General features: G+C 43.6%; 1 protein-coding gene across 5 annotated transcripts; it reads right to left on the bottom strand.

Moving 5' to 3' along the window:
- Nucleotides 1-337: 337 nt before the first annotated feature.
- bptf (bromodomain PHD finger transcription factor) lies at nucleotides 338-26375 on the bottom strand. 5 transcript variants are annotated; one of them, XM_029507844.1, is made up of 32 exons: nucleotides 25660-26375; nucleotides 23716-24538; nucleotides 21859-22079; nucleotides 20373-20558; nucleotides 19961-20143; nucleotides 17834-18046; nucleotides 16613-16698; nucleotides 16019-16371; nucleotides 15718-15849; nucleotides 15424-15553; nucleotides 15119-15254; nucleotides 14725-15003; nucleotides 13068-14598; nucleotides 12702-12826; nucleotides 12423-12551; nucleotides 12166-12316; nucleotides 11920-12043; nucleotides 11596-11839; nucleotides 10911-11072; nucleotides 10305-10441; nucleotides 10097-10205; nucleotides 9758-10002; nucleotides 8469-9576; nucleotides 6912-8341; nucleotides 6750-6832; nucleotides 6342-6567; nucleotides 5668-6176; nucleotides 5380-5556; nucleotides 5023-5215; nucleotides 2895-2979; nucleotides 2475-2661; nucleotides 338-2031 (listed from the first exon to the last, which is right to left on the bottom strand). In XM_029507844.1, exons 1-32 carry the CDS (start codon nucleotides 26177-26179, stop codon nucleotides 2016-2018), a joined length of 10233 nt encoding a protein of 3410 aa, XP_029363704.1. In that variant the 5' UTR covers nucleotides 26180-26375; the 3' UTR covers nucleotides 338-2015. The 5 variants fall into 5 exon arrangements, with proteins under 5 accessions (XP_029363704.1, XP_029363701.1, XP_029363703.1 ...); XM_029507841.1 differs by having other exon boundaries at nucleotides 338-1175; XM_029507843.1 differs by having other exon boundaries at nucleotides 338-1175; nucleotides 19961-20140.

Here is a 26375-nt window from a genome sequence, read left to right as displayed (position 1 = left end):
ATTGTTAAAATTATTTATTTTACAAGTTGTATTTCTAGTTCAAACATTTCAGCTCACAGAGCCAGATTAACTCATTGGAATAAACTTTTTGTCACTGTCATATATGGGTTCCTTTGTAAACAGTGCCTAAGAGATGCCAATTAAAACACTGCAGCTGTGCTGAAATCTTTGGCAATGTTTTTCTTTTTTCAGGTGGGATTTATTGGTCTGTATTTACACCATTTCTGCTTTATATCAGGTGTGGCATGTATTCAGTCCTTTCCCGCATGCAAACACATTTTAGGCATAAGTGTGTCAACAACACTCCCCTTTCTGCCACAAATATATGAGGAAGAAATCAATCTTTTCCATTTTATTAAGTTCCATATACATCAATATTTCTTCAGCTGTAATACAAAAAAAAGAAGAAAAAAAAAAAGAATCAAGTCAAAATCTGACAAATTTTTACAAACAGGGCAGGAACCTTCAAATACATGGTTTCATCCTTCTCAGTCATTCAGTCACTACTGCAGGGCAATTCATTTACAATAGCTTATTACCATACTTTTTAGTAGGTTATAGAGGTTTAACCAAGCAGACTACTGATGTCCAGATATTTAGTACAACTGTCTTTCATGCCACTTCAGACTAAACAATGAGTGGAAATGGGAGAAAAAAAGTTGTTCCACCATGATATCTGAATTTAGACACAAAACTCTTGATACATTATGCTCAGTCAATCTCAGCTCTTGTACAGTCAGTATTCAGCTTGCTTTTTTCTTGGACTTGGTGACCAGAAGAATGGCCTGAGGGATTTTAACAGGAGAAAAATAAAAAGGCTGAGATCAAAAAATAAAGTACATGGAAATATGAGAGCTCCTTAAGAGTCTTTTCTCCGAGGTAAACTTTCTTCTGAAATGTCTCATGGTCCTCAGTACAGTCCCACTGATGAAGGTCCAAAAAGGTCCCTTAGAGCTGAAATGGGCAGAGGGAAGCTCTGCCTCAACAGTTCAGTGAAAGCAGCAGTGCTGGTCGCACCAACAGTCAGAGGAACAGATCCCAAACAGGGGCTGAGGCAGAGTCCGTCACAGAGTTACAGTTCAGAAAAGCCATATTCTTGGCAAGTGCATTTGTCTGAGCAATGTGCGATGCTTTTTTAAGAGGCTGAAGAAGACTGTAGCTTGTTGTTATGAGACCTATAGAATGTGGAGAGAGGGGAAAATTGAGAGCCCTTCATATTTTGTTGGATGGCGTGACAGATCAAGAAACAGACATAATGCAGAGGTGTCAGCAGACATCTTGCAGCCATGTTGGTGTAATTTTATTGGGAATGCCATTATTACTGAGGAAATCTTTCACAACTACAGCTGAGGTTACATTATCAAATGAGATGAAATTCCTGATTCTTGGTGGTACATTTTGGTCTCCTAAAACATTATCTAAAATGGTTTGCTCCATGTTAGTTTAAAACATCCAAACATTCAAAGTTAGATATATCTTACAACCATCGTACATGATAAAACATATGTACACTCAACAAACCACTTGAACAACTCCTGGTGGAGTAACATACAAAATGTCACATAAATATTTCTCGATAATAAAATATGCAGTTTTATATATTCATATACCTTTTGAGGTGATCATGTCTAATCAAACTCAGCTGTATAGCAGAAAATAAATACAAGTTCAGAACCAAACTGTGTTAAAAATCTTACTGAAAACAATCTAGCTACTGGATGATGGATTGCTCAAAAAGGCCAATGTCCTGATTAGGAGAAAGCATATCCCTCAATTGCATGAGTAACACAAGTCAACATGGCTGCCGTTTCGTGATCATTACCAAAAACATGGTTATTGAAATTTTAAGCCTGGGTGGCATTTACACGAAAGCACAATTTGTGTTTAAGTGTGTCCTCTTGTTTTTTGTTATTAATGGATATTTTAGATTTTTATTTCCTGGAAACATAATGTTTGAATGTTATTATTACTAGAAACCCCAGCATCCAGTCCAGACTCCAGCTAGACTGGCCCACTTAAGAATCTGACAATCTGTAAGAAAGAAGAAAATGGGATGGCATAAATCAAAGGCATGCAGAAAAGATGAACAGACACAAATGCAAGATGATACCTGAAACAGATGTCACATGGCACTAAGGCTTGTTAGGACATCAGACATGTCTTAATGGTTGTCAGCTTTGTTGGTTTTAGTATGGCCAAGCAACCCTTAAAACTATTTCATTGTTGAAAGCCAACTCTAGTCTACGAGTAAAGCACATTCTGCTGCCAAATACCTTCACTGCAGACATGCCAGTGCTACAAACAAAGAGTGAATGGCAGGCATAAATGCAAACATTAGGAAAAGAATAAATGGGACTAACATAACAGCCAATGTGTTCTGAGCCAGAAGTTTACAGCACGCAAACATAAAACATGGAGAAGAGAGAAAACTGGGGACGGTTGGGGTGTGCAGCAGCAGAATCACCCAGCCTTACCTGCTCGCTTTGAAACCTTTGAGCTTCTGTACAAAGAAGGCTTCCAGCACTTCGGCACACTGAAAGAAGGGTGTGTCATTGGGGTTGTAGTAGCGGCAGTTGTCGAAGATTTTGGTCACGTCAGCCACAAACTCTGTGAGCTTGTGGTAATATCTCTTTTGCAAACGGGTTTCCATTGTGGAGAAGTCTGTAAGGGATGGACGAATGTGTCAAGCATGGGAATCAAATGCAGAAATATATCATGGAACATACACTACCACTCAAAAGTTTGGACACACTTTCTCATTCAAATGAATCGAAAAGTGTGCCCAAATTTTTGACTGCTAGTGCATCTCAACACAAACAACTAGACAACTTCACTGCAGGCAGGGTTTCCACAATTTATGAAGCAGCCACTCAGTTGCTGTTATTTGTCCTTACCCATTGGCTCCTTGATCACACGATAATAATCAGGTGCATCATGGGGATCCACTGGTTCAAGGAAAGGCCATGCCATTTTGTGAGACTGTTAAAATAACAAGAAATTCAAAAGCTCTCAATATCATCTTTGCTGAAAAACATATTAGACAAAGGTTTGTAAAGGTATACTTTTTATTATACTAATATAGAACAAAGAACAGTATCCTTTGTGTTTAATAATTTTCTTAAATAACTGCTTCCTCAAATCTTGCAAAACACTTTCTATTGTTCATTAAGCCAAGTTGATACTTCTCTGCTCCAGCCATGCTGTAAGACAAGAGTGCTCTTCTTGGAGAAATAACGGTGACAATGATTATCATTGGACAAGAGCTTTTGATTATTATTGGGACCCCTACGCTTCTGGGGGTGAAGTGAGTTGCATAGGGAAAGTGATAAGACAGTTGCAGGCTTGCTTGTTAGTATGCTAACTTTACAATCTGAAAACAGTCTGCTAACAAAGATACGGTTGTGTTCAAAATAATATCAGTGTATCTAAAAATGTGAGTAATCCAAAATCATTAAACTAAGGCTTAGTTGTATAACCACTGCTTCCAAGAACTGCTTCACATCTGTGTTGCATGGAGTCGACCAACTTCTGGCACATGTGAACAGGTATTCCAGCCCAGGATGATTTAAGAACAATCCACAGTTCCTTTACATTTCTTGGTTTTGCCTCAGAAACACCCCACAAGTTTTCCCTGGTATTAAGGTCTAGGTATTGGGATGGCAACTCCATAACTTTAATTTTGTTGGTCTGGAGCCAAGATACTGCGTAAACGAGGGTATTTCCTCTTCAGCATAAGGCAGTGCTTCTCAAATAGTGAGGCGGAGTGGTGTGATGCCGGGGGGGAGGGGGTGTGTGACCCCGTGGAACAGGCTTTTTTGCTGTACTAGAATAAAGTGTGATCTATATTCCTTTCTTTTCTTTAATGGTAATAAGAACACAATGTTATATAAAGGTGTACTTATAACAATTTTATAGACAAATGATACTATTTATAGTCGCTGCGGAGAGCGGGTGGGGGGGTTGTGATAAATAGGCCCAACACCATAGCAAGAGAAACATCCCCATATCATGATGCTTGCACCATCATGCTTCACTGTCTACAGAGTGTACTGTGGCTTGAATTCAGTGTCTGGGGGTCATCTGACAAACTGTCTCTGGCCCTTGGGCCCAAAAGAAAAAGAATAATAATTAAAAAAATATATAATAAATATCTTACTTTCATCAGTCCACAAAATGTTTCTCCATTTCTCTTTAGGCCAGTTGATGTGTTCTTTGGCAAATTGTATCCTCTTCAGTAATTTCTTTTAAGGGGCTTCTTGCCAGTAGATTATCATCACACCTGTATCTTCTAAATGTCACAGTACTAACCGGTCTTTGATTACTCTGGAGCTGATCATTGGCAGATCATTCTTCGAGCCATTCAAATGGTAGTCTTCTTTTCATATTTTCTTCCACGTCTCACTGGTTTTGCTTTCCATTTTAAAGCATTTTAGATCATTTTAACTGAGCAGCCTGTCAATTCCTGCACTTCTTTATATGTCTTCCCCTCTCCAATCAAGGTTTTCATCAAAGTACACTGTTCTTCTGAACAATGGCTGTAATAACCCATTTTCAGAGAGAAATGCATGTACAACATGTGCTGGCTTCATCCTTAAATAAGGGCCACCTGATTGACACCTGTCTTTTTTTTTTCTTTTTTCTTCACCACAGAATGAATGACCTCACAAATGGAACTCCAAACTGATATTATTTTGAACACACCCCTTTCAATTGCTGATTCAATTACACAGGCTCAGGAGCATGAACATCATGAGTGTTGAGTCTGTTGGTTTTCTATGACTACTACACCTACTGGTAAATTATATGCCATCTAACAATATAATTTCAAACAAAAACAGCGATTGATCTGGTTAGTCATGTTGGACTGCTATTATTTTGAACACAACTGTACATCATTCTGTACAGTGAAGCTCAAACATCAATGTAAAGTAAAAATAAGCAAAACAAAGGATATGGTTTTGAAGTAATAATGTTATTAACATTAGCTGAGTAAAGACAATTAAACATACAGAGGTGTCATACCTGCAATGAGCGCAATATTCTTTTCAATCCCTCATAATCTTTGTCAGTGAGCGGGGTGAGGACCGTCATGGCGTCTTCTGTCGACTGACACTGCGGGCATACGTATACATCAATGTGGTTGGCCTCACTCTGCAGAATGCCCACACAACGCCCATGGTACCAGTTCTGGCAGCGGTCACAGCCTATGTAAAACCTGTGGGTCAAAATTGAATACATCGTCGTTAGCTCATTCATTCATGTGGAGCCTTTGGCCGATGTGCCGACGAATTATCAGGGACCAGGTTTTTCTACACCTCTTCACATAGAAGAAATACTGATTATTGGGCCTGATTTGTTCACGTTAATACTTAGCCATACTGTGATTCGTCATATGGTGTCCGGCAGATGCAGTACAGCTCCTCGTTGCTTCCTCCTTCTTGGCCACGTTTGCAATCGTTACACACAAAGTCTTCTAACTTCTTGGCTTCCTTCTCTGTGATGCCAACACATGCTCCATGAAACCAGTTGGAGCACAGGTCGCAGCCAATGTAAAACCTGAGACAAGAGGAAAACATTGCTAGGACTTGTTTCATCATCAAACTGTCTCATGTGCATCACAGTGTTTAAGTGTCATCACAATAAATTAGCTCTTCCATCTGAACTTACTTTGACTCGTCGTAGGGTGTTTTGCAGATGCAGTACAGTTTGGTGTCCTTCTTGTGATCCTTTGAGGTAGAAGAGAGTTTCTTCTTCTTCTTGTGTTTAGAGGAGCTAGAATCTCTTTCCTTATCTCTGTCCCTATCTCTGTCCTTGTCTTTGTCCCTGTCCCGGTGTCTGTCCCGCTCTCGGTTCCTATCCTTCTCTCGATCCCGGTCTCTGTCTTTATCTCTGTCTCTGTATCGGTCTCTGTCCTTTTCCCTGTCCCGTTTCTTGTCCTTGTCGTGATGCCTGTCCCTGTCTCTGTTTCTGTCTTTGTCTCGCTCTTCTTCCCTTTTGCGTTTATGCGACGAGGAAGGTGAGGCCACTATCTGGGTACTGTGAGAGGAATGTGTGTGGGAAGGATGGGAGGAGTGGGAAGAGGCCGCTTTGACTGTCGCAGCAGCAGCTTGGGTGATAGCAGCTCGGGCTTTCTCCTTTTCTTTCTGTAGCCTGGCAATGTCCCGCCTTAGCTCCTCCTGAAAAGGACACAAAACATGTAATGTTATTGTGTTGCATCTTGCTGAATGCATTTCAAATTCCTCTGTAAATTTTGACACCTGATTCCCTTCGAGGCAATATTGGTGTCATTCATCCATTCATTCAGAATATTTTTGATACTCATAGGGAGAACATGTGCTAACCTGTACTTGCAGCTGCAGCTCCTTGTCTAATAGGGCCCTCTTCTTCAGGATCTCAGCCTTCAGCTGTTCTTTGTGCTTGTAGAGCAGAGCAGTCAGCTTGGTCGCGTTCTGCTTAGAGCGTTTCTGCTCCACCACCTCCTCCTTCTTTCGCTTCTTAGCTGCCTGCTTCTCATCCTTCTCAATCTTGTCGAGAATGAACTTCATCACCTGGTTGCAAACAATCATTCTGACAAAAAGAGAGAGACATATCACAGACTAATCTTGGTTAAATTGGGGATGCGCTTATGATGTTGCTTACATTGTGGGATATTTTTTTGTTTTTGTACAACAAAAGGAAAACATGCTATTCAATACAATGAAACTGCTTGTCATCCACAGGAACTACTCATATGTGACAAAAATCCAAACCTCTGGTTCTCCTCCCGCTCAGCTGCAGCCAATGTCTTCCTCTGTTTTAGCTGCTCTGCTGTAGCATTCTGCTTCACAACCGACTGATAACAAAAACCACACTGCATTAATATCTACAGTATCTTTGAGGAACACACCACTGTCAATTGTTCTGTGTCACACCTGTTTTTGGATGCTGTCCCCAGAGCTGACAGCCTGCAGATTCTGCTCTTTCTGTTCCCTTTTTACCTCATGGTGTTTCTTCTTCTTTGGTTGTGGCTGTGGTGGTGGTGGTGGCGGTGGTGGTTGTTGCTGCTGCTGCTGCTGCTGCTGCATCCTCTGAAGCTGCTCCTGGACACTCACTGGAGCCTGTATGGTAACCATATTTTGGATTGGGTGGGCCTGAATCTGCCCCCCTGTCTGCTGGATCTGGATAGGAAGCTGCAGTTTGATCTGCTGTGGAACTGTGCCGCCCTGCTGCTGCGCCTGGGCTTGGATCTGAGCTTGGATCTGGGCAGCCACATGGGCTGGCAGGGCCGACAGAAGCTGGACTGGCTGTTGCAGGCCAGGAACTGTGATGAGCTGATGCCTGATTGGAGACTGGACCTGAAGCTGTGGCTGCGTTTGAACTTGATTTTGGCTTTGAGGCTGGAACTGGACTTGGAGTTTTGTCTGGACTTGTGGTTGGGTTTGGACCTGAAGCTGTTGCTGGACTTGGGTCTGTTGGGGTGACGTGACTTGAAATTGGGGCTGAGTTTGTACTTGAGTTTGCACCTGGGGTTGCTGCGGGGCCTGAGTCTGAATCTGGCTCTGTTGCTGGAACTGGACCTGAACCTGGGGATGGAGTTGTGTTTGGGCCTGAGATTGAACCTGAGGCTGCGGCTGAACCTGGGGCTGAGTTTGGACCTGAGGCTGTTGCTGAGCCTGGGGTTGGGTTTGCGTCTGTGTTTGAAATGAAGCTTGTACTTGGGGATGGTACTGAGGTTGGACCCTCGACTGGAGTTGAGCCTGGGTTGGGGCCTGGACCTGTGGTAAAGTTTGGGTCTGGGACTGAAACTGCACCTGAGGTTGGATTTGAGCAAGGGGCTGGACTTGGGTTTGGGGTGCCCGTGGCTGAAACTGAACTCGGACCTGGGGGTGGATTTGGGCCTGTGCTTGGGACTGGAGATGCGCTTGAGCCTGAATATGTGGCATTTGTTGGACTTGGCCAAAGGGTTGGACTTGAATCTGTGCATGGATCTGGGCTTGAGGCTGGGGTTGTAATTGTGTTTGGGGCTGAAGCTGAGGTTGGGAGGGTCTAACAGTAGTCACAACAGTAGAGACGGGTAATCCCTTCATATGAACCTGCACTGCTGAGACTGGCATTTGAGGGACCTGTTGCATGGATACCACAGCAGGTTGCTGGACTTGTGCTTGAGACTGAGGAGTAAGGGATGCTTGAGGGAGAGGGGTAACACGTGAATGAGTGGATGCAGATGCAGGGGCAGAGTCAGTGTTTGGGACAGGTGCCTGGATGGGAGCTGCAGTCTGATGAGCTGGTTGAACTGGAGTCTGACTTTGTGATGCGGCTGGGGTCCAAACCTGGGGCTGAGCTACCCTCTGCTCTATCAGAGCTACAAAAGGAGGAAGAAATGAATTAAGTGAAATCATGTAAATTAAAACAAGTCTCAATACACAAAAGTCAATGATTATGTATGTATGCAGACCAACAACTGATTAGTTTTGCTGTAAGTGGTTTACCTGGCACTGATGGTGTTGTAGAGGTGGCTGTGACTGGTGTGACAACTGCACTGGCCACAGCAGCATGAAGGGGAACCAGAGCTGTGGCTTGAATTTGGGTTAGAGCTTGAGCTGGGGATGGGACAGATATTTGGGTGGAGACAACAGCTATGACAGGGGCAGAGACTGGAGCTACAGCAGGGGTTGGAACTGGGATTGCCGAGGGAAGAGAGGCAGAAGCTTGCATTTGGGTCGGGTTATTTGCTGCTGCTGTGGAAGCAGCTTGGGGAGTCTTGACTGAGACAGGGGCTACAGCAGGGGCAGGGGCAGCAACATGCATCTGAGCAGGGGCTGAGGTTAACCCTGAGGGGGAACTGAGGATATGGGTCTGGACCTGGGACTGGGGGGCAACAGGTAGTGACACTGCAGTATGTGTTATAGGGAATGAGCCTGAGGTAAGGGTGGAGGCTTGTGTTTGGATCACGGCTTGGGTATCAGTTTGGTTTGCAGCTAGTACTGCATTTTGTGCTGGGGCAGGCACACATCTTGCCACATGAGGTTGTGAGGGCAGAGAAGCTGGTGAGGAGGGTAAAACCTGTGTGGAGACCTGGGCTACAGCTTGTGGCAGAGTAGGCACAGGAGTGGACACTTGTGATTGTGCAGTGACGGATGAGGGGGTAGCAGCTGAAACCTGTGGCTGGGCTGCAGCTTGTGCTGAGACAGGGGCTGCAAATTGGGTTTGCACAGGGATTGAAGGTGGAGTGGTGTTCAAACTTGGCATTTGTGTTGGGGCAGGTACGGGGGCTACCATTTGGGTTTGGGCCAAGGCTGAGGGAGTCGTGTGGACCTGTGCAACAGTTCTGGCTTGAGCTGGAGCTGACATTTGGGTTTGTGACAAGGCAGGCTTTGTAGGGCTTGAAGTATTGGGTGCTGAAGTTGAAGTCGAAGCAGATGAGGATGGGGGCATGGGAGTGAAGAGGAAGCGCTGGACCTGACCATTAGGCATAGCAGCCTGCATTAGTTGCTGACCAGGTCCAGGGATGACTGTTACACCCTGTGGGATGATTTGCAGCTGGCCCTGAGTCTGGCCCTGACCCTGGATCACCACTGTCAGACCTGGGTTTCCACCCTGCAGAAGTGATAACAAAAGGAATTTATGTGATTTTAAATGTCCACCTAATAATAATACAATTACTTTATAAGCTGATTTTGAGAAGCAAACTTCGTCAAAAGTATATGAGATACATACCAATTAGTGGACAATATTCGATTAACTTGGTGTGTTAGTCAGATGAAAATGTGCCCCTCACCTGAGCTCCCTGTGTTAGCTGCATGAGCTGTGCCATTGTTAGTTTGACTTGACCCTGTTGGGGTCTGTTGGTTTGAGGGGGAGCTACAGGGGCTTGTCCAGGAGCCGTAGCTGCACGAGGTGACAGTGCAGAACCTGCTGCCACTCTCTGAGTGGCTGCTGCCGTCTGCAAGGGTGTAGAACCTGGCACAGCTGTGGCTGCTGGCTGCCCACGGCCAATCTGGGTCACAGCCTGCTGAAGTTGGCCTGGAGGCGATGAGAAGGGATTTTTTTCATAGTTTCATTGATACAACGGCTACAAAAGCTGACCACATTCACTGGGGAATAAATGTTATAATACCTTGTGGAGCCAACACTGGACTTCTGACCATTGTTGAGCCCACAGTGGTAGACAAGGTAGACGATTGGCTCATTGTAACACCTGGCTGTGTTTGGCCTCCTGTGGTGGCCTGGAAAGCAAAACAACAGTGAAATCATCAATGATTATGCTTAGTATTTTCCATAGCTTCCAGTTAAAACTGAAAAGGATACAGTGGCAAACAAAATACCTGCTGCTGTGTAGTTGAGCCAGATGTGGTGGCTCTGAGGTTGATGTTGCCAGTTGTAGGATGTAGTGTGCTGTATGTTCTAAGGTTTGCTGGAGGCCCAGAAGGGAAGATGCCTAGGACCTTCTGCTGGACTACACCTGTTGACAGAAACAGTTGTGTAAGAAGACTATATATAGTAGTACAGATCACGGAAATACAGAAGTGGCACAGCATGCACCGTGTGTGTGGGGCAGAGCTTTGAAATGTCTTTTTTGCTTTAAAACTGAAATCCTCTCAAAAATCATTTGAAAAGTGCTTGGGACAAGCACTCAGCCGATGGGATGACAATAGCTCAAACTCAACTCAGACTGAGAATGCTTCTAAATGCTGTTGTACATTAACACCCCCCCTCCACCATAAAAAAAAAAAAAAAACAACAAAATAACACAAACCCACAAGCAGACATGTCACAAAAACGTCAATAAACGGAAAAAAAAGTTGCACTGAAGATATCATCCATGCTCAACCTCAATACCTGAAGGGGAGATTTCAGGCTCTCACATAACTCTTTCATCCATTTTGGCAAGTTGAAGGCCAGCGGAAATGGATGACACTCGTGCTCCCTACCTCCTTGAGTAGTGGGCATGTTGAGCGTGACAATCTTGCTGTTAGCAGGCAGTTTGGCAGTGAGGACCTGGCCAGCCACAGTCACTGGGCTGCCAGCGATCTGGAAGGTTTGCTCTGAGGTGGCGATGCTGCTAGCCACGGTGGCCACGGAGCCAGAGGAGGCTGCAAAACACACCATGCCACCTGCGGTCATGCATACCCACAAGGCCCACCACAAATGCCAGTTTACAGCTATGGTGTCCACTGGAATGCTTGAATCATGGTTGATATTCCAGCAATTCAGGATTACCGATTCAGTCATGTGATATACAGGGACTTGTTTATCTTGGTTAGAATTTAGAGGACTCAAAAACATTGTTGAAAATCTGGTTTTGACAAGACTGAAAGCGGACACCACGAGTCACAGTCAGTTTCTGAAAACCAGACATTTACCAAAGGGAAACTGACACAAAAAGGAGCTGTAAATAGTGAAAAAAAATCATGTAGATCACTGTGTTTTCACAAAATGTTGCTGCTATCAAACACAAAAAGGGGAAAAAATTTAAGTTGAAAACAAAAAGAGAAAAAGTCATTTGTTTGTCTGCTTGTCTCAAACAAAATATGATGGATGAAACGATTCAAAGTTATGTTGAGGATTACAGACGGACTGCACAAAATTTACATTCTTCGTCTTCCACCTGCTTACCTGAGCTGTTGTTGGTTTGGCCTTGCTTCACCCAGGATGCAAATGACTGGTGGAAATTCTTGTCTTGCTGGAAAGAAACTGGGGAGCCCAGTTTGGAGGCAAGGACCATCTTGGTTCCAGATGTGACCTGACCTGTCCTCTGGCCCATAGACGTTGGGGTGCTGGGAGTGCTGGCTGAGATGGGGGTACCAGTTGTCGTGGAAGAGGTGGTGGTTGTATTTGGTCTCTGCTGCTCCAGACGTTTCTAAAGCAAAAGTGTTATGTTTATAAGAGTGTGGACTTTGGTGAACTCTCTGCAGACAAGCTAGAACGCTGTGCACCAACCTGTTGGGCAGCTAGTCTGGCCTGTTTCAGCTGATTCTCCAAATGGGCTTTGACATCCTCTGCCGTCTTCAGAGTAGCGCCAGTCTTGGAGGGATCTATACCCTGTGATTTGTCTCTCTCCACCCTTTAACACCCAGGAAAAAACATTAACAATGTGATAACTTGGCTACCAGAAGAATTTAGTATTCCCCAAAATGACCGCAATGGAGGCTGTAGGCCAGAGGAGTCTTGCTGTGTATTTCTCACCTCTCTGCAAAGGCCCTGATCTCCCACAGCTCCAGATCCTCTTCAGGCACCCATGTCTCCACAGCAATAGGCCCAGTCAGCTTGGCTGGCTCCTGCTTCTTTGGCCTCAGGGCACTGGAGCGCAGGCCTTTCCTCTGGGGAGTTGGGGTTTCTATTCAAATGAAGGGAGAAACAAATTATTAATTATCTTAGTATTATAATGGCAAATTTCCTCAATTGAAATCCAACATTGATTCTGAACATATGTTCTCTTTTACCTTTGGGAGTGTCCCTGTTCCCAAGTGGACAAATGATCTTCCTGATACAGTATTCTGAACGGATGCCATATGGCCCAACGTCTCTTCGCTTTATAATCTCTGTTGTGGTAATGTCCGTGTCTGTGGTTTCTTTGAAAATCAAACACATCAGGGAAATATGAGATGGCGTCAAACTAGCAACAAAACAAATGTAAGCAGTTTCCTTCAGAGCCACCCAAGAGAAGATGCTTGTAGGAAATGAAAGATCAATGCAGGTGCAAATTAAGCGCATGTTCTCACCTTTCCGAGTTGTCCCTACAGCAGGAGAAGGTTTTACAGCCATGTCGTCCCACCTGAGGCAGGCCCAAAGCAGCCTCAGCATCAGGCTGACCCCTGCCAGGGACCTCACAGTCTGGAGGCGGTACCTGAATGTGAAGTAGTCAGAAGGAACATAAGCTATTAACCTCAAACTGGAAACTTTGTGTTTTAACACCCTCATAACCTAAGCCATGCAATTCAAAGAAATGTCTTTCTATTGCAATACACACATACTCTTAAATGTAATCCAAAGAAAAAAAAGGATTGGAACTTTTATTTGCATACTTCAAAAGCAAGGTCCCAATGCAATTTCTGAGCACCCAAACAACAGTTAAAAACTATACAAACCTCCATGTGATCCCAAATGTGGGCCGAGGTGAGGGGTAGGGCCATATATCCAGGGCTGGCTTGGCATTGTAGTTGAAGATAGGTACCTCTCTAATGCCTGCTCTCCTCGCCAGCCTCTTCAGGTCGTCATTCGGCAGGACAAAGATGCTCTTCTTGCTGCTCTTGGTGACAAATTTGCGATAAGACGGCAGGGCAGTGCCTGAGCGGGCCTTTTTGCACTTGGAGAACCTCAGAAGGCTGACTCGGTCCCTGGTGGAATACTCTTTACTAATGGTCATGGAGCTGCTTGTTGTTGAAACAGAAGTGCCCATTTTAATGCTAGCAACTGGAGGTTTGCTCTTTTGGGAGATGACTGCCAGGGTTGTGGAGGAAGTGGTGGAAACAGAGGAGACTGTGCTGCTTACAGCTTGAGGGACGATATTAGGTTTACTAACACTGCTGGACATGTTAGTTATCGTGACATTTTGAGACTCTGTAGTGGTAGTGCTAGGAGTCACAGAAGTCTTCAAATCTTCACTACTATTCACACAGGACGGGCTTGAGGATGGAGGTTTATTGGCTGTTGATCCCTCACTGCTTACTTTCTCGGCCACGTGGTTCTCTAATTTGGGTACTTTCAAGGGAGGTGGGTGGCATTTGTCGGATGAATTGTTTTGCAACAGGTCTCCATTCATCAAAGACTTGACAGGCTCTCTCTGAGGCTCTTTGATGCCACCTTGACTGGACGGCTCTGAATTGATGTTTGAGTCTGCAGTCATACTGACCACAGGATTTCCATTCACCTGCACTGGACTGGTCTTGTTTTGGTCCACCTCCATGTTTTCCGCATCACTCTGTGTGCTTCCTTGCGCCACCTCCTCATACCCGCGTTTCTTAGGATTCTCTCCCACTCTAGCCAGGTCTGGCCACTGTGTTTTCTCCTTGCCTTCTATTGCCTCAGATATACAGTTATTTTTGCTCTTGAGCTCAGTGTTTACTACAGGTTGTCCATTCACCTCTTTGTGGGCTACGGTCTCCCCTCCACTCCCCTGCACCGCTTTTACTTCTGTCTGTTTGCTGTGGTTGGTTGCTGTAGAGTCTGTTTTTGTCTCCATCTGCTCCTCTTCAAATTCAAGCTTTTTAACTACTTGGTCTTTCTCATGTAAGCTCTCCTCCTTCTCTTCTTTTTTGACACACAGTGCCACAGCTGACTGCTGTTTCATTAACATGGACTCTTCAGTCTTAACTCCAGAATTAGACTTCATGGGAGCTATTTTAGACAAAAGCGCTGCCTGTCTAAGCCTCTCTAGCCTCTGTTTTTCCTCCAATGTGAATTGTTTCACCCGACGCTCCAAGAGCCCGTCCAGTTTGGAGGGCTTCACCTTCTTCTTATAAGCTGTCCGGAGCTGGAAGCCCTCACTGACATTCACCACGTCATAGTAGGGCTTTGATGCCGAGGCCTCCTGTACCTCTGGACTTTCAAAGCCTTTGACTGGTTCTTTTCTTATAGCCTCTACAGCTAGTGAGGAAGGGCTTTTGTTTTCAACTTGATCTACAAAAATAAATAAATTAAATCACACAGGTCAGTACAGGGATGAAAATATATTTGTGATTTTCACTAACGGTGTCAGAAAACATCCAAAATTTTTTGAGAAATATTTTAATGTCCTCCATTTACCTTTCTCATGACTTGAGACAAAGGTTTCTGGGCAGGGGTCAACCTCCATTTTGTCATCTTCTGTCATCTGTTTCATAGTTTTCTCCTCTTCTATTTCTGTAGGTTTCTCTTCCTCTTTCGAATTTTGAGTTCGGCAGTCCTCTTCTGATGATGTGATGACAGCTGATGCAGCGACAGACTTTTGCGTATTCTCTTCATCCACTGTTTTTTGCTTCCCAGTTTCTGTCATCTTCTTCTGGTTATTTGTGCAAGCCACTGCATTTTCTTTGCTCATCTTAGCTGTTATGAAGACATCAAATAAATAAAGTATAGCAGCCTAAACTCCCAGTAGTGGAATGTTACACTAAGGAAAATAAAATGTACAAATGGGGAGGTATCCCAATTCAACTCTTACCCTCCAGTTCTTTACGGTAGTTTACATTTGTGTTTCCTGGGAGCTTTGGAACAAAACGTGGCACATGGGTCTTACTAACCCAGCTCCAACCTCCGTAACCAGTCACTCTATACTCCTCACCCTTTTGCTTCCAAACCTAGATGGAAACACCAATTTGATGAAGCTTTAAAATGAAGAACCAGAATCATTTCAGTGGGCGTTTCTAAACATTTCTACTGTGAGATAATACCAACTATCAATCAAAAGCCGTTTCTTGATCAAAACTTCCTCTATGGCCAAAGGGACAGCTGAAAAAACAGCTTTACCTGGTGTTTGATGGGGATGGTGTACTTCACCCAAGTGGCCTGCTGTAATGTTTCCTCATCTTCCAGTTTTTTCTCTCGCTTCTTCACCTTTTCTTTCTCTTCTCGCTCCATAGAGGTCATGCGATGTAGCCTGAAGAGAGAAAACATGAGATGCTAGGTGTACAAGCACTATTGACAGTTTGGAGTAAAAAAATAAAAAATAAAATCACTTGTGTAAGTGAGAACTGTTTAGTGTGTGTGTGTGTGTAGTAGGCTGCCATCCTGTTTCTGCAGCGAGGTTGCTTCTTTCTTTACCTTGTGTGTCCAAGAGAATCTTTCCATACAGGTAACATAACGACTGGTTTGATGGCACACTCCAATATGGCCAAGGCCAAAGCAAATTCCCTGGCCTTGCTGCACATTTGCACTGCTTTGTTCCAGTTGGTCCTAAAAAACAAGTGACTGACTTTATAAAACCAAAGGAAAAACAACAGAAATAACTATCAAGCTTTTTTTATTTTTAAATGGTAGATAAATAAAATTCATTTTATTCTGAATGGTTCTGACTGAAAGGACTCAGAATGCTGGTTGGTTAAGCATTGCCTGGTGAGAGTACCTGTGCGATGCCCAGTTAGGATGCATAAATGGTCCAGGCACATTGGTTTCCAGCTGGATGATGGTGAGACGCAGTGTGGAGACGGTCAGGTTTCGTGAACCGTAGATTGAGCCATTCCATTTGAATTCAGATGCTGTGGTCAGGCTGAACTTGTGGGACAGGTGACGTCTCTTATCGTGATCCTCACGGTGTTGATGTTTGTTGAGAGCCAGGACGTTGGTGCTATACTGGTTGTGGTAGACCCTGTACTTACCCTCCTGGCCTAGTTTGAACAAGGTGTTCAGATTTACTGTCAGGTCTCTTTTTAAGAAGCTGAGTCGTGAAGATTCCCCATCGAAACGCACAGGTGACGACTGAAACATGAGATGGGAAAAAAAAGTATGGCTTTAACTGGAACTTTGGAAGTCTCTGATGCCCATGCCGAGACAAAAACTGAGTAAATATAAACATTTCTTTACAGGATCTTTTATCGTTTAGTCACATTAACCACAATGTAGTAACTTAGCGAGTAATCAGAATAGTAGAAAGGATTTGTCCTAACTATTCTTTAATTTTACAAAAATTTCAGTCAAACAGAAAAACACCTGTACGCACCTCCTTGCTGCCTCTGGGTGTTTGGTTATTCAACTCCTGTCCTGCTGCTGTTGTCCTGTCAGTCTTGACCTGGTCAATATACTCATCTGTCATTCAGAAAGCAGAACAACGTCAGAACGAATTTAACAATGATTCAGACATACATTTAAACAAAGCTCAACTATCCAAGGCTCGACATAATTGTCTGATTTAAAGTCTTTGATCGATAAATTCACACCCGTTTGAGCTTATTTGTCAGCACTAAAATGTTCTTGGGTAGCATAGCTGTTTAAAAAGAACAATTTAAAAATTGCCATCCATGCTAAACCAGAGACCCTGAGGGTAAAAAAAAAAAAAAAGGCAAGAATCCATGAAGAAAAAAAATTAAAAAATTTTAAAAAATCATCCAACCATAAGGCCTGAAACACACTGTCGTATCAGAGGGGCTCAATCTGACTTTTTATTCGCATTTTAGAATCTTAATGTGGAGACAGTGAGGCCATGGTCTATATATGGTCATACCAGTAACGCAATGTAGGCTAAAATCATATCATGTCAATAATTTAACAGGTGAAAAGCAGAAGTGTTCTTTCATTCTTGGCTTCTCTCCCCCTCTCTTCAAATGAGGGGAGAGAAAAGTAAAGGCAGCCTCCATGCAGAAACAATGCAGCAGACACACGGTCAGTGTGAACATGTATATTGAATTGCATGAATTGCAGCATGCAGCATGCAGCATGCAGCAATTCATTGACGCAGCCTCCACACACAAGGAAGGCAAAAGGTGTGTTTTGTAAAGCTGCTTGTTTTGTGATTTGCTTTGACAGCCCAAGTACCTAAACATGGATACATTTGCTTTGGCGCCTTGCTTCTTTCACTCACTCCAGTGCCTCCAGATTACAAAAATTTCATAAATAAAAACATACTACACACAAAAGAAAACCCACACACACCTCATTAAAACAGGAGTTTTCTGGATAGTAAGGACAGTGAGTCTGTGAGAGAGAAAGAGCTACATAAGAACAAAAGGAGAAAAACGCCAAAGCAAATTCCATTGTGGTTCCTTAAAACACCCATGACGATTTATACTTGATGTTTGTGATATAGTCCTTCACTACATTCCAGGTGGAATGAGCCATGATACATCAAGGATGTTGGATGCATCACCCACTCCCTGAATGGACTCAAATCCAAAGTCAGTGTAAATTTACTTTCTGAGAATGAACAAGGCTCTCTCGTATTCACCTGTCCCATCCTGGCTGGTGAAAGAGGACTGAGAGGACCGATCAAGCAAGTCAGGCGGCACTGGTTTCCTTAGGCTTCCAGATCCAGACATCTGACTACTGCTGCTAATTGCCTCTGGCTGTGATGACTGCTGTTGTAGCTGATCTTGGGTTGGTGTCTGCACGTCATCAGGGGTTGGTACTTCACTGCTTGATGTTGCGGTATTGTTTTCATCTAAAGAAAAAAACATAAAAAAAAAAAAAAAAGAATTATGCTAAGAGAGTATGAGCATATGCAACTAATGGTGATAGAAGAGAGCTAGGCGACATTCTCGCAGGCAACATGCTGTAAGCAAAAAGACAGCTGGGCAAACAAGAAAAAGACAATGCATGATTTTGGCAATGGCTGCAAATGGGAAACTCTCAATATTCAATGAATTACACTGTCATAAGTCTTGGCATTTGTATATGACCAGCAAACTTTAAATTGATATTATTAGCCGAGTATCAATACTTTCATCAGACAAGTTAGGCTTATAAAATCAAAGTGGACTTGGAAGAGAAAAGCTGCATAAACCCAAAGTAAGCTCCTGCAAAGCCAAATTAAGACACAAGCTCTGCCTTTGGGGTGTATTGGGAAAGAGCCCTGCATATATATGCAGCTCTTTGTAGTAAAGGTGGCAGGTGGGGCTCCCAGGCAGAGAGCCCTTTGTCTGAGCAACGGAAACCCACCCAAAAGCCCATAAACTGGAATGAGAAGAAGGAGCTGGTTGTGACAGATGTGGCATGGTAGCTCCTGCCAAAAGCACCACCTACCACAGTGCCAAAAATGTGCTTTTCAAGATCTTGGGTGGAGGAGATGATGTAAGATACAGGACGAGGGACAAATGCAGACATTTTACCACCAAAACTGAGACTTGGGGCAACTGCTCAACTTTAGAACAATTGTGAAAAGTGAATGCCAGAAAAAAACTTGAAATACCAATGATCTCTATGGATCAGTTAAATACAGGAGAAAATATCCTCTTAATATCTAATTAGATGTAAAAGCTCCAAAGGATCAGGCACCTTATGTTCATGCAACAGAATTAATCAAATTCACATTATGACCATGTGACCTATCCGAAACACAGGAACACCAAAATTGAGCTGCAATTGTTTTGCATAAAAGGCACAATGTGTATAAGGTGCAACACTTGGTTGTTTTCAATGAACTCCTAAAAAAAGGGAGCACTTAGCAGCTACAGCTTCAAGTGTTTGGTCTGAAATCTAATTTATGTGCCAGCAGAAGTAGTGAGATCCTTCTGTCATGGTGTGTGACATACATGGAGGCTGATGAAATTCATTCAGTTGAGGACACAATCCCTCTTATAGGGAATATGAATCATAAAGTGGGAACATATTTGACTGTCTGAAGTTGTTGTAGAGAGAACAAAATTAGCCATGCCAATAAAGGCAAACTTAGTTTAGTTTATGACAAGCACAGCAGCACATGATGCTCAAGCCCCAACTGATCTGACTGACTTTCAGAAAAATATCTTAACTTGGAGTTAGACAAGAAAAAGGAAGACACAGACATGTAGTTTAAATTCAGAAGAAGGAATCACATAATCATACTCTCTATGCTAAAGTGGGTTTTCCCAGTTACAGTTTACACTGAATTAAATACTGCCTCCTCCAAAATGCCTGAGTTTAGTTTCAAAATGGATTTATCCAAAACGAAGTTTGGGACATCTCTCTCTCGGGTCCTATTTGAAACAGCAATGACAACAGATCTGTGCTTTTAGATAAACCATAGCGGTTCAGTGTGTGCCAGAGAAACTTGCCTCATCTGATTGTCAGGTCTGGTGCTAAAGTCTGTAATATTTTCTTAATGGAAAAAGTGGTTCTCCTAGACATTGGAGATTTAAAAAAAAAGTGATTCTTGCATGTAAACTGCTTTACAGTCACATGTATTAGGTTTCATTTTTGCATGCAGGTAATCAGATCAGTGTCGCTGTAGAGAGCAAGTGCAGAAGGCGAACAGGTGAGGCAGTGCATGGTTAACAGCAGAGACAATGAGTCAGATTAACACTGATGCACACATATGATGTGAAGGACAATGGCTGAACAGCAGAATGGACATTTGTTAATGTTTGACTTTGAGCACCTGTCTCTTCCTGCTTTGCCACCATAGGAGACACCCCACTCTCCTGGCTCCTAGACTGAGTAGGCTCCGTTTCCTCCTTTGATTCAAATGAATCTGTTTTAGGCACAGCTGAGTCCCGGGAGGTTGAGCCGGGGCTAGGATCAGACACGCAGCTCTCCTCTGCAGCAGGGGGAACCGAGGCTGCTGTCGCATAACATACATACATACATATATACACACACAGGGCAAACAGCACCAGCTGAGTCAAAATATCTTTTTTCAGCAAGGCAAAGGTCAAGGCTTTTTCCACTAAATACCATCAAAGCAACAACACTTTGTAAAAGTTGTGTAGCTACTGCTATTAGGCTCTCTTTTCAGTTTCATTAGGGGAAGTGGAACTTTAGGTTGATTTAGAGCGAGACAATACTTTTACCTTGGGAAACAGCCTCTTCCTTGGGTTCAGTTTCTTTGTTCTTGCTGTTGTCGAGCTGAGAGTTGGACTCAGCAGTGTCCTCTGCTGCCTTAACTGAGCCCGTTTCTGCTTCCTTCTTTGCCTCTTCTGCTTGCTTCCTTGCTTCCTGTGCCTCACGCTTCACCTTCAAATGCTCCTTGAGCACATCTACAAAAAAAAAACAAAAAAAAAAAACAAAAAACTTTTTTTGCAAAGATCATGTTTAAAAAGGACCAAGTCTGCAACCAAGTCAAAAATGCATGAAGAACTCAGAAAAATAAAAAGGAGCAATGTCTGTAGAAGAAGTGTAACTAATGTCACATGCCGTTACAAAGCAAACACAAACGCACGCGCTGATGAAATGGTGAAAGATGGAGCTGCTTGCTGCCCTGAAGCGTGGAAAAAGGAAAATCTAATGTGTTCATCCAGATGCTGTGTTTACATCAATGTGATTTGAGCATGGTGTGAATCCCAGCTGCAACTTTTACAGTTGTCAAACATCAGCTGTTCGCAGGTCTTAGTGGGGTTTTCTGGACGGTAAAAGAGGGCCTGCACTCTCAGTGACTACATCCGCCAATGGAGGTACTCAACTTCAAATGTGACTCAGTTATGTATTATTCAGGCATTATTCTGCTGAATCACATGGTCAGAAATTTGAATATGTAGGTGGAACTTGCTAGAGCAATCAATGATCAGTTAGTCTAATTGACTAATTATTACACAGATGTCTGAATGGAGCAACTGCCCATGATATATTCTCAATTTTGAGTTTCAGATGGTTTTTCATTTATTAATTTGATATGGTGGAATAAATTAAATGAGGCAATTCTGTGAACTTATTCTTATATACCAGTAAGTCTATAACTATAATAGGTCAAAAATAATCCATCAACAAGACAGACTCAGAACATGTCATTAAAAGGCATAATTTCCAGTAAATACTGTTTCATAGCTATATTTCTCACTAAAAGCAAAACAGCATCTCAAATAAAAGGAAAATTAGGTGCCAGTAGTATTGGGCTTTTAACAGAGAAATCACTTTTCTTCCATTTTGCAGAACACTTATTCAGACCTCTAGTTTTTGAACAACTGACAGAGCAACATACATGGGGAAATTGTTACAACGTCAGACGGATCTGGCAGCCAGAAGAGGGGAAAAAGGTTGCTTGTTGTCAGAAAGCGTGTGAAGCAGGAAGAGAAGGCGGCACTTAACATTTGTGTGCCAACTGTTATCAAGGCAGAGCACTGCTGTATACATTTTATCTGGTAGACTGTCATCAGAAGGTAACTCTGCAGGACAGAAACTTACAGATACACAGCTAGAGTCATGCATGCTTGGACTGTTAACGGTCAGATCACAAGTGAATGCTCAGGAGTACACTACTCCTCTTACACACCAGAACTACACTGCTTCAGGGTTCAAATGTATTGCTATTATAGTGTGTGAAGACAAAAATCAACTTGTTACCGTTGACAGCAGTGAGGTAGGCTTTATTGTTTCCACGGGCTTTGTTGGTAAGGTCCTCTGTGATGTCCATGTGAGCTTGCACCTCCTCCTTCATCTCCTCTAGAGTGACACACAGGTCCATCTCCCAGTACTCTTTATCCAGGCACTCCATGAGCTCTTCCAGTTGTGCCTTGGTGCTGTAATACCAGATCTTTTTCTTCTTGTCCTCCCCATCCTCTTCACTGGGGAGTGAGAACAAGTTAGATTGTTAAATGCCACCTCACTACATTACATGCTTAGAAAACAAAAGGTCAGATATAAACAAGTTTACTGCAACTAAAATAGATTATTAATTTCCATTACCTAGAAAAAGAACATCATTAATTGTAAGTTCCTACAGATGGTGTGTTCCAAGTATTATTAAAGAACAAAAGGTTAAATAAACTGCAAAGTAAGTTGAGACCCCTGCATAAGGTACTGAGGTTTATCAAATATAAGTTGGAAAAAAAAAAAAGTTTCCAATCAAGAATTACAATAGCATATGAATCCTGCATAAAAATGTTTGTCAATAGGTGAATGAAGATAATCAAGCTCGGGATAAAACTGTGACTTGTAGCAGACTGCTCATCTACTCCAAGTGTCTCATTAATATTCTCTGGGTGCACAACTGTTCAGCTCAAGATCTGAGTGCCGGCCCCCTCCACAGTCAAAAACAATAAAAAGCTCTAATACTGTCTGACTGAAAGATGAACTCTCTCTCTTTTGTAAAGGCTATGTTCAACGAGAACCAGAGTCTTGGGTTTGGGTGAGGGGCAATTCAGGGAAAGCTGCTCTGTTGATACATTAAAGACTTGAACTGGATGACTCCTCTAAATTTGCAATTAAAGAAATATGTTGACAGGAGCATGATGCATTCTTTGTGCCCAACACGTGCCCCGGTAACTTTCAGTTTCATTTTTCAGCAGTTTCAATATAGGCATGCAGCATCAGGTAAGGTCTCATAATATGAGATTCCTGTTTTCAACTAGCTCCATTAGCTGCCAATCCATGTGGCCCATCTGGGGTGCATTTGGCTTCACAGCAGTACAAATATGATATGCAAATAGTGTATTAATGATTATTACCTTGGGCCACAGTGAACTACGTAGCTGCACCTTTTTCGCCATTTCATGGCTCTGGTGACAAGTTTTATGTTGTCAAGCTCATTACCACAGATCGTAAAATACATGACTCATCACTGGGTGAATTTAAGTCGTTAGAATCTTATTTATAGCTGCTCTTCAATATAACATATCTGATAAACCTCTTCACAAGTGTAAAATAAAATTTTCAATAATTGAATTTTAAATTAATCCAAACTAACTGGAGTAAAGATGAAAGCACAAAGTGAATCTTAGAACGTTTTTGCCACAACCCTTCTGCAAATAGTGTTTAAGTATGCTCCCAATTAGAGAACTTTCCTAAAACATAAATCAGATTAATCTCTGCAGTTGCAAAAGTAAGTAAGGAAAATAAATGAATTGTGCCTCATATAGACAAAGATGTTTGCTTTTCAATAATGATTATTTGATCATAATTATTCAGATTTACTACAGTGTACTACAATTAAAACAGTTAAAATGAAAAAATGTGAGCTGCAGCCTGCCCCAAATACAGGCTTCAAGGAGACCGTAATTTCCCCACTGATACTGATGATTGGTCACTGCAAATTCATGGAATGGCGGATTAGTGAATGAAAGATGGTAAAATAACTGAGTTTTGAAAAAATATTAGTAACCTCGAATGCCTCTGGGGTTGCTATCATTTTTACACGTCAGAACACATCCTAAAGTGCTTTAGTGTGGACTTACCACCTGGCCCATTGAAAGTCATACTTACACAATGATCCTTCTATTTAGGAACCAGTATTTCCGCTGGTGCCGGTCATATCCGATGGGCTCCTGCCGGATGTAGGGCTTGTTCTTCTGTGCCTCAGTCACACAGTCTGTGACACCAGGCACCTTGTGAGCTACACAAATCTCACACTGCCATTCGTCTTCAGGAACCTCCTCCAGTGGCGGTTTTACACACTCCAGGTGATAAACAGCTGAGCAGGTCTCACAGCACAGCAGGTCACCCAGCCGATGACACACACGGCAGTGATCGTCATACTGCATGCTCCCGTCAGACATTAGTTCCTCACGGGCAATGTTGGTAGTGAGAAATTGGTCCACCAAGAACTGAAGCACCTTGATCTTACTTTCAAGGGGACCGTAGGGATACTCATCAGCCTCTTGGTAAGGTAGGACGTGATGGTACTCCTTGTCACTCTCACAATACGCTCGTAACACCTCAGGCCATGTCATGCCGTCAATAAAGTACAGGGTGGAATTGACACTGTCTTTGAGGTCAGCAGGGCCAAAGGTAGTGTTTGAGGAGTCCTCCTCCCGTAGGATGGCCTTCAAAAGGGAAATATGGGTCTCTGCTATTAAAGTGCACTGCTCCTGGCCTACCAGTGCTGCACAGAAGTCCTCAAAGCGGAATGGTGAGAGACGCAGCACCGTGCTGAAGTTGCGTAGCACCTCATAAATGGAGGTGGCATTGAGCAGCTCCTCATTAGGCACAAGGAGATCCTCAGAGCTGTTGGGAAGCTCAAGAGGGGGTATCTCCTTCTCCTCCAGGATAGGAGTGCGTGGCCGGGGTGCTCGTACTTTCTTCTTTCCTGTTGGTTATGACAACAATTTGACTGCATTAAGCCATAGACTGCATCCAAGCATGTAACATATACAAATGTTTATGGTTGTATGAAAGTACAAAGACATAAACAACATACATATTATGTAGCTGTAGAGTGCCAAAGAAGATCAATCATCTTTTCAATATCGCCTATAATATTCCTGAGCCTCCTTTAAGTTTGCTATTGTTAACCTCTGAATGTAGTTCAAATTAATGTAATTTAGCCATTCAAGTAGACAAAACGGTCGAAATGTGAAAAGAAAAATGAGTGTTGGGGTGCTAGCAAAACTTTAACCTGTGGAATTTAGGCTTAGCCGGCTCAACACATGGCCGGTCAGAAGGTCTTCCTCTTCCCCCTGCGTCTAGAAAAACACAAGCTGTCCAGCTGGCTGAAAGTGCTTCTTAGTCGTATAAGCGTTCTAAATGTCTCGATATTTCACCGTGAAAAATGCCGACTGTCGTTTTTTTCAGGAGTTTAGGACTGATGAACTGAAGGGTTAAATTAGCTGAAAGCATGCAAAATTGTTAAAATGACAGGCACGCTAGCCAAGTTATGTTAGCTAGCTCGTGCCCCGAACTGTGTTTTAATGAACTCCAGTAAATGATCAAGTTAATTCAAACATAACATTCACCCAAAGAAGTGTTGAGGACAGCGACACATCGATAAAGTTACTACTTTCTAACATCGCGTGTGTCCTCAGGATGACAGGAGGCGGCGTGAGCTAATTCCTCTCGCTAACGCTAGCACGCTAGCAGCTAACTTGCTTACTGAATGCTGGGTTAAATGATATCTGGAGCTGCGGGGGTTTGGGGTTAATCTTTGGATAAGTATGGGTCGTGTGAAAGTAGAGCCTTCGGCCTTCCTGACACATGACACCAGCGAGGAGAGCTGGGGATACGGCCATGGATTGAATCCACCTGCAGTAGCATTATGAGCGGACTGAGGCCTGTGTTCATACACTGTGCATTCTCCATTTTGAACAATAACCTTACTGCTTCCTGCAACGAGCATAAACAACCAGCAGCATTGTTTCAGGGGCTGTTGTCTCAGCCCTGCAGGGTGTGTTAGCACACCGGGGCCACGGCCTGATCACGGTGTTTATTTACCAGGGGTGCTAGCGTGTGTGCTCTGGCTCCGAAAGCTACTCTCAGTACAGTAGCTGGCATCATCCTCCTCCTCCTCTTCCTCCTCCTCCACCGCGTCCAGCACATCATCTTCCAGGCAGTCAGAGTCCTCTTTCAGGGCCTCGTCCTCCTCGGACTGGGGTTCCTCCTCGACATACTCGTCCTCCTCCGACCTCAGACTGACAGCATCGTCCTCCTCCTCACTCTCGTGGTCGTCGTACACTACTGTTTTGGACGCGGACGTCCTCCTTCCTCCACGACCGCCTCTGCCTCCTCTGCCGCCGCCGCCACCTCTGCCTCTTCCCCTGCCCCGCGTTGACGTGCCGGGTCCCCCTCTCTTCTTTCTGGCCGGCTTGGCCGTCTCCCTGGTGGGGCTCTCCTCGTCCCCGCTGTCCCGCAACCTGGGCTTGAGGTTCCTCCTGGGTCGCAAGCCCCGGGCCGTGGCTGGGGAAGGCTCGTCGGCTTGTAGCGATTTGGGCGGCCTGCCTCTTTTCCCTCTCATGATAGGCGAAATCTCTTATTTCACAGTCACAATTTTTGCGTCTATGTAGACTACACGGACGCGAGCGAAAGCGGCACCGCCTCGAAGCTGAACCGGCGGGGATTCAGATGGTGCAGTAACCCCGTGATAGCACTGTGTCGGTCCGGGAGGGAAAGCCTAAAATGTTAGCCCGGCGTCCCGTTTGGGTTCGCCTAGA

This window comes from Echeneis naucrates, chromosome 8 (assembly GCF_900963305.1).
Source record: "Echeneis naucrates chromosome 8, fEcheNa1.1, whole genome shotgun sequence".
In the NCBI taxonomy this organism is placed as follows: Eukaryota; Metazoa; Chordata; class Actinopteri; order Carangiformes; family Echeneidae; genus Echeneis; species Echeneis naucrates.
The sequence above is the reverse complement of the archived record's forward strand: the minus strand, read 5'-3'. Positions and strand labels throughout refer to the sequence as shown.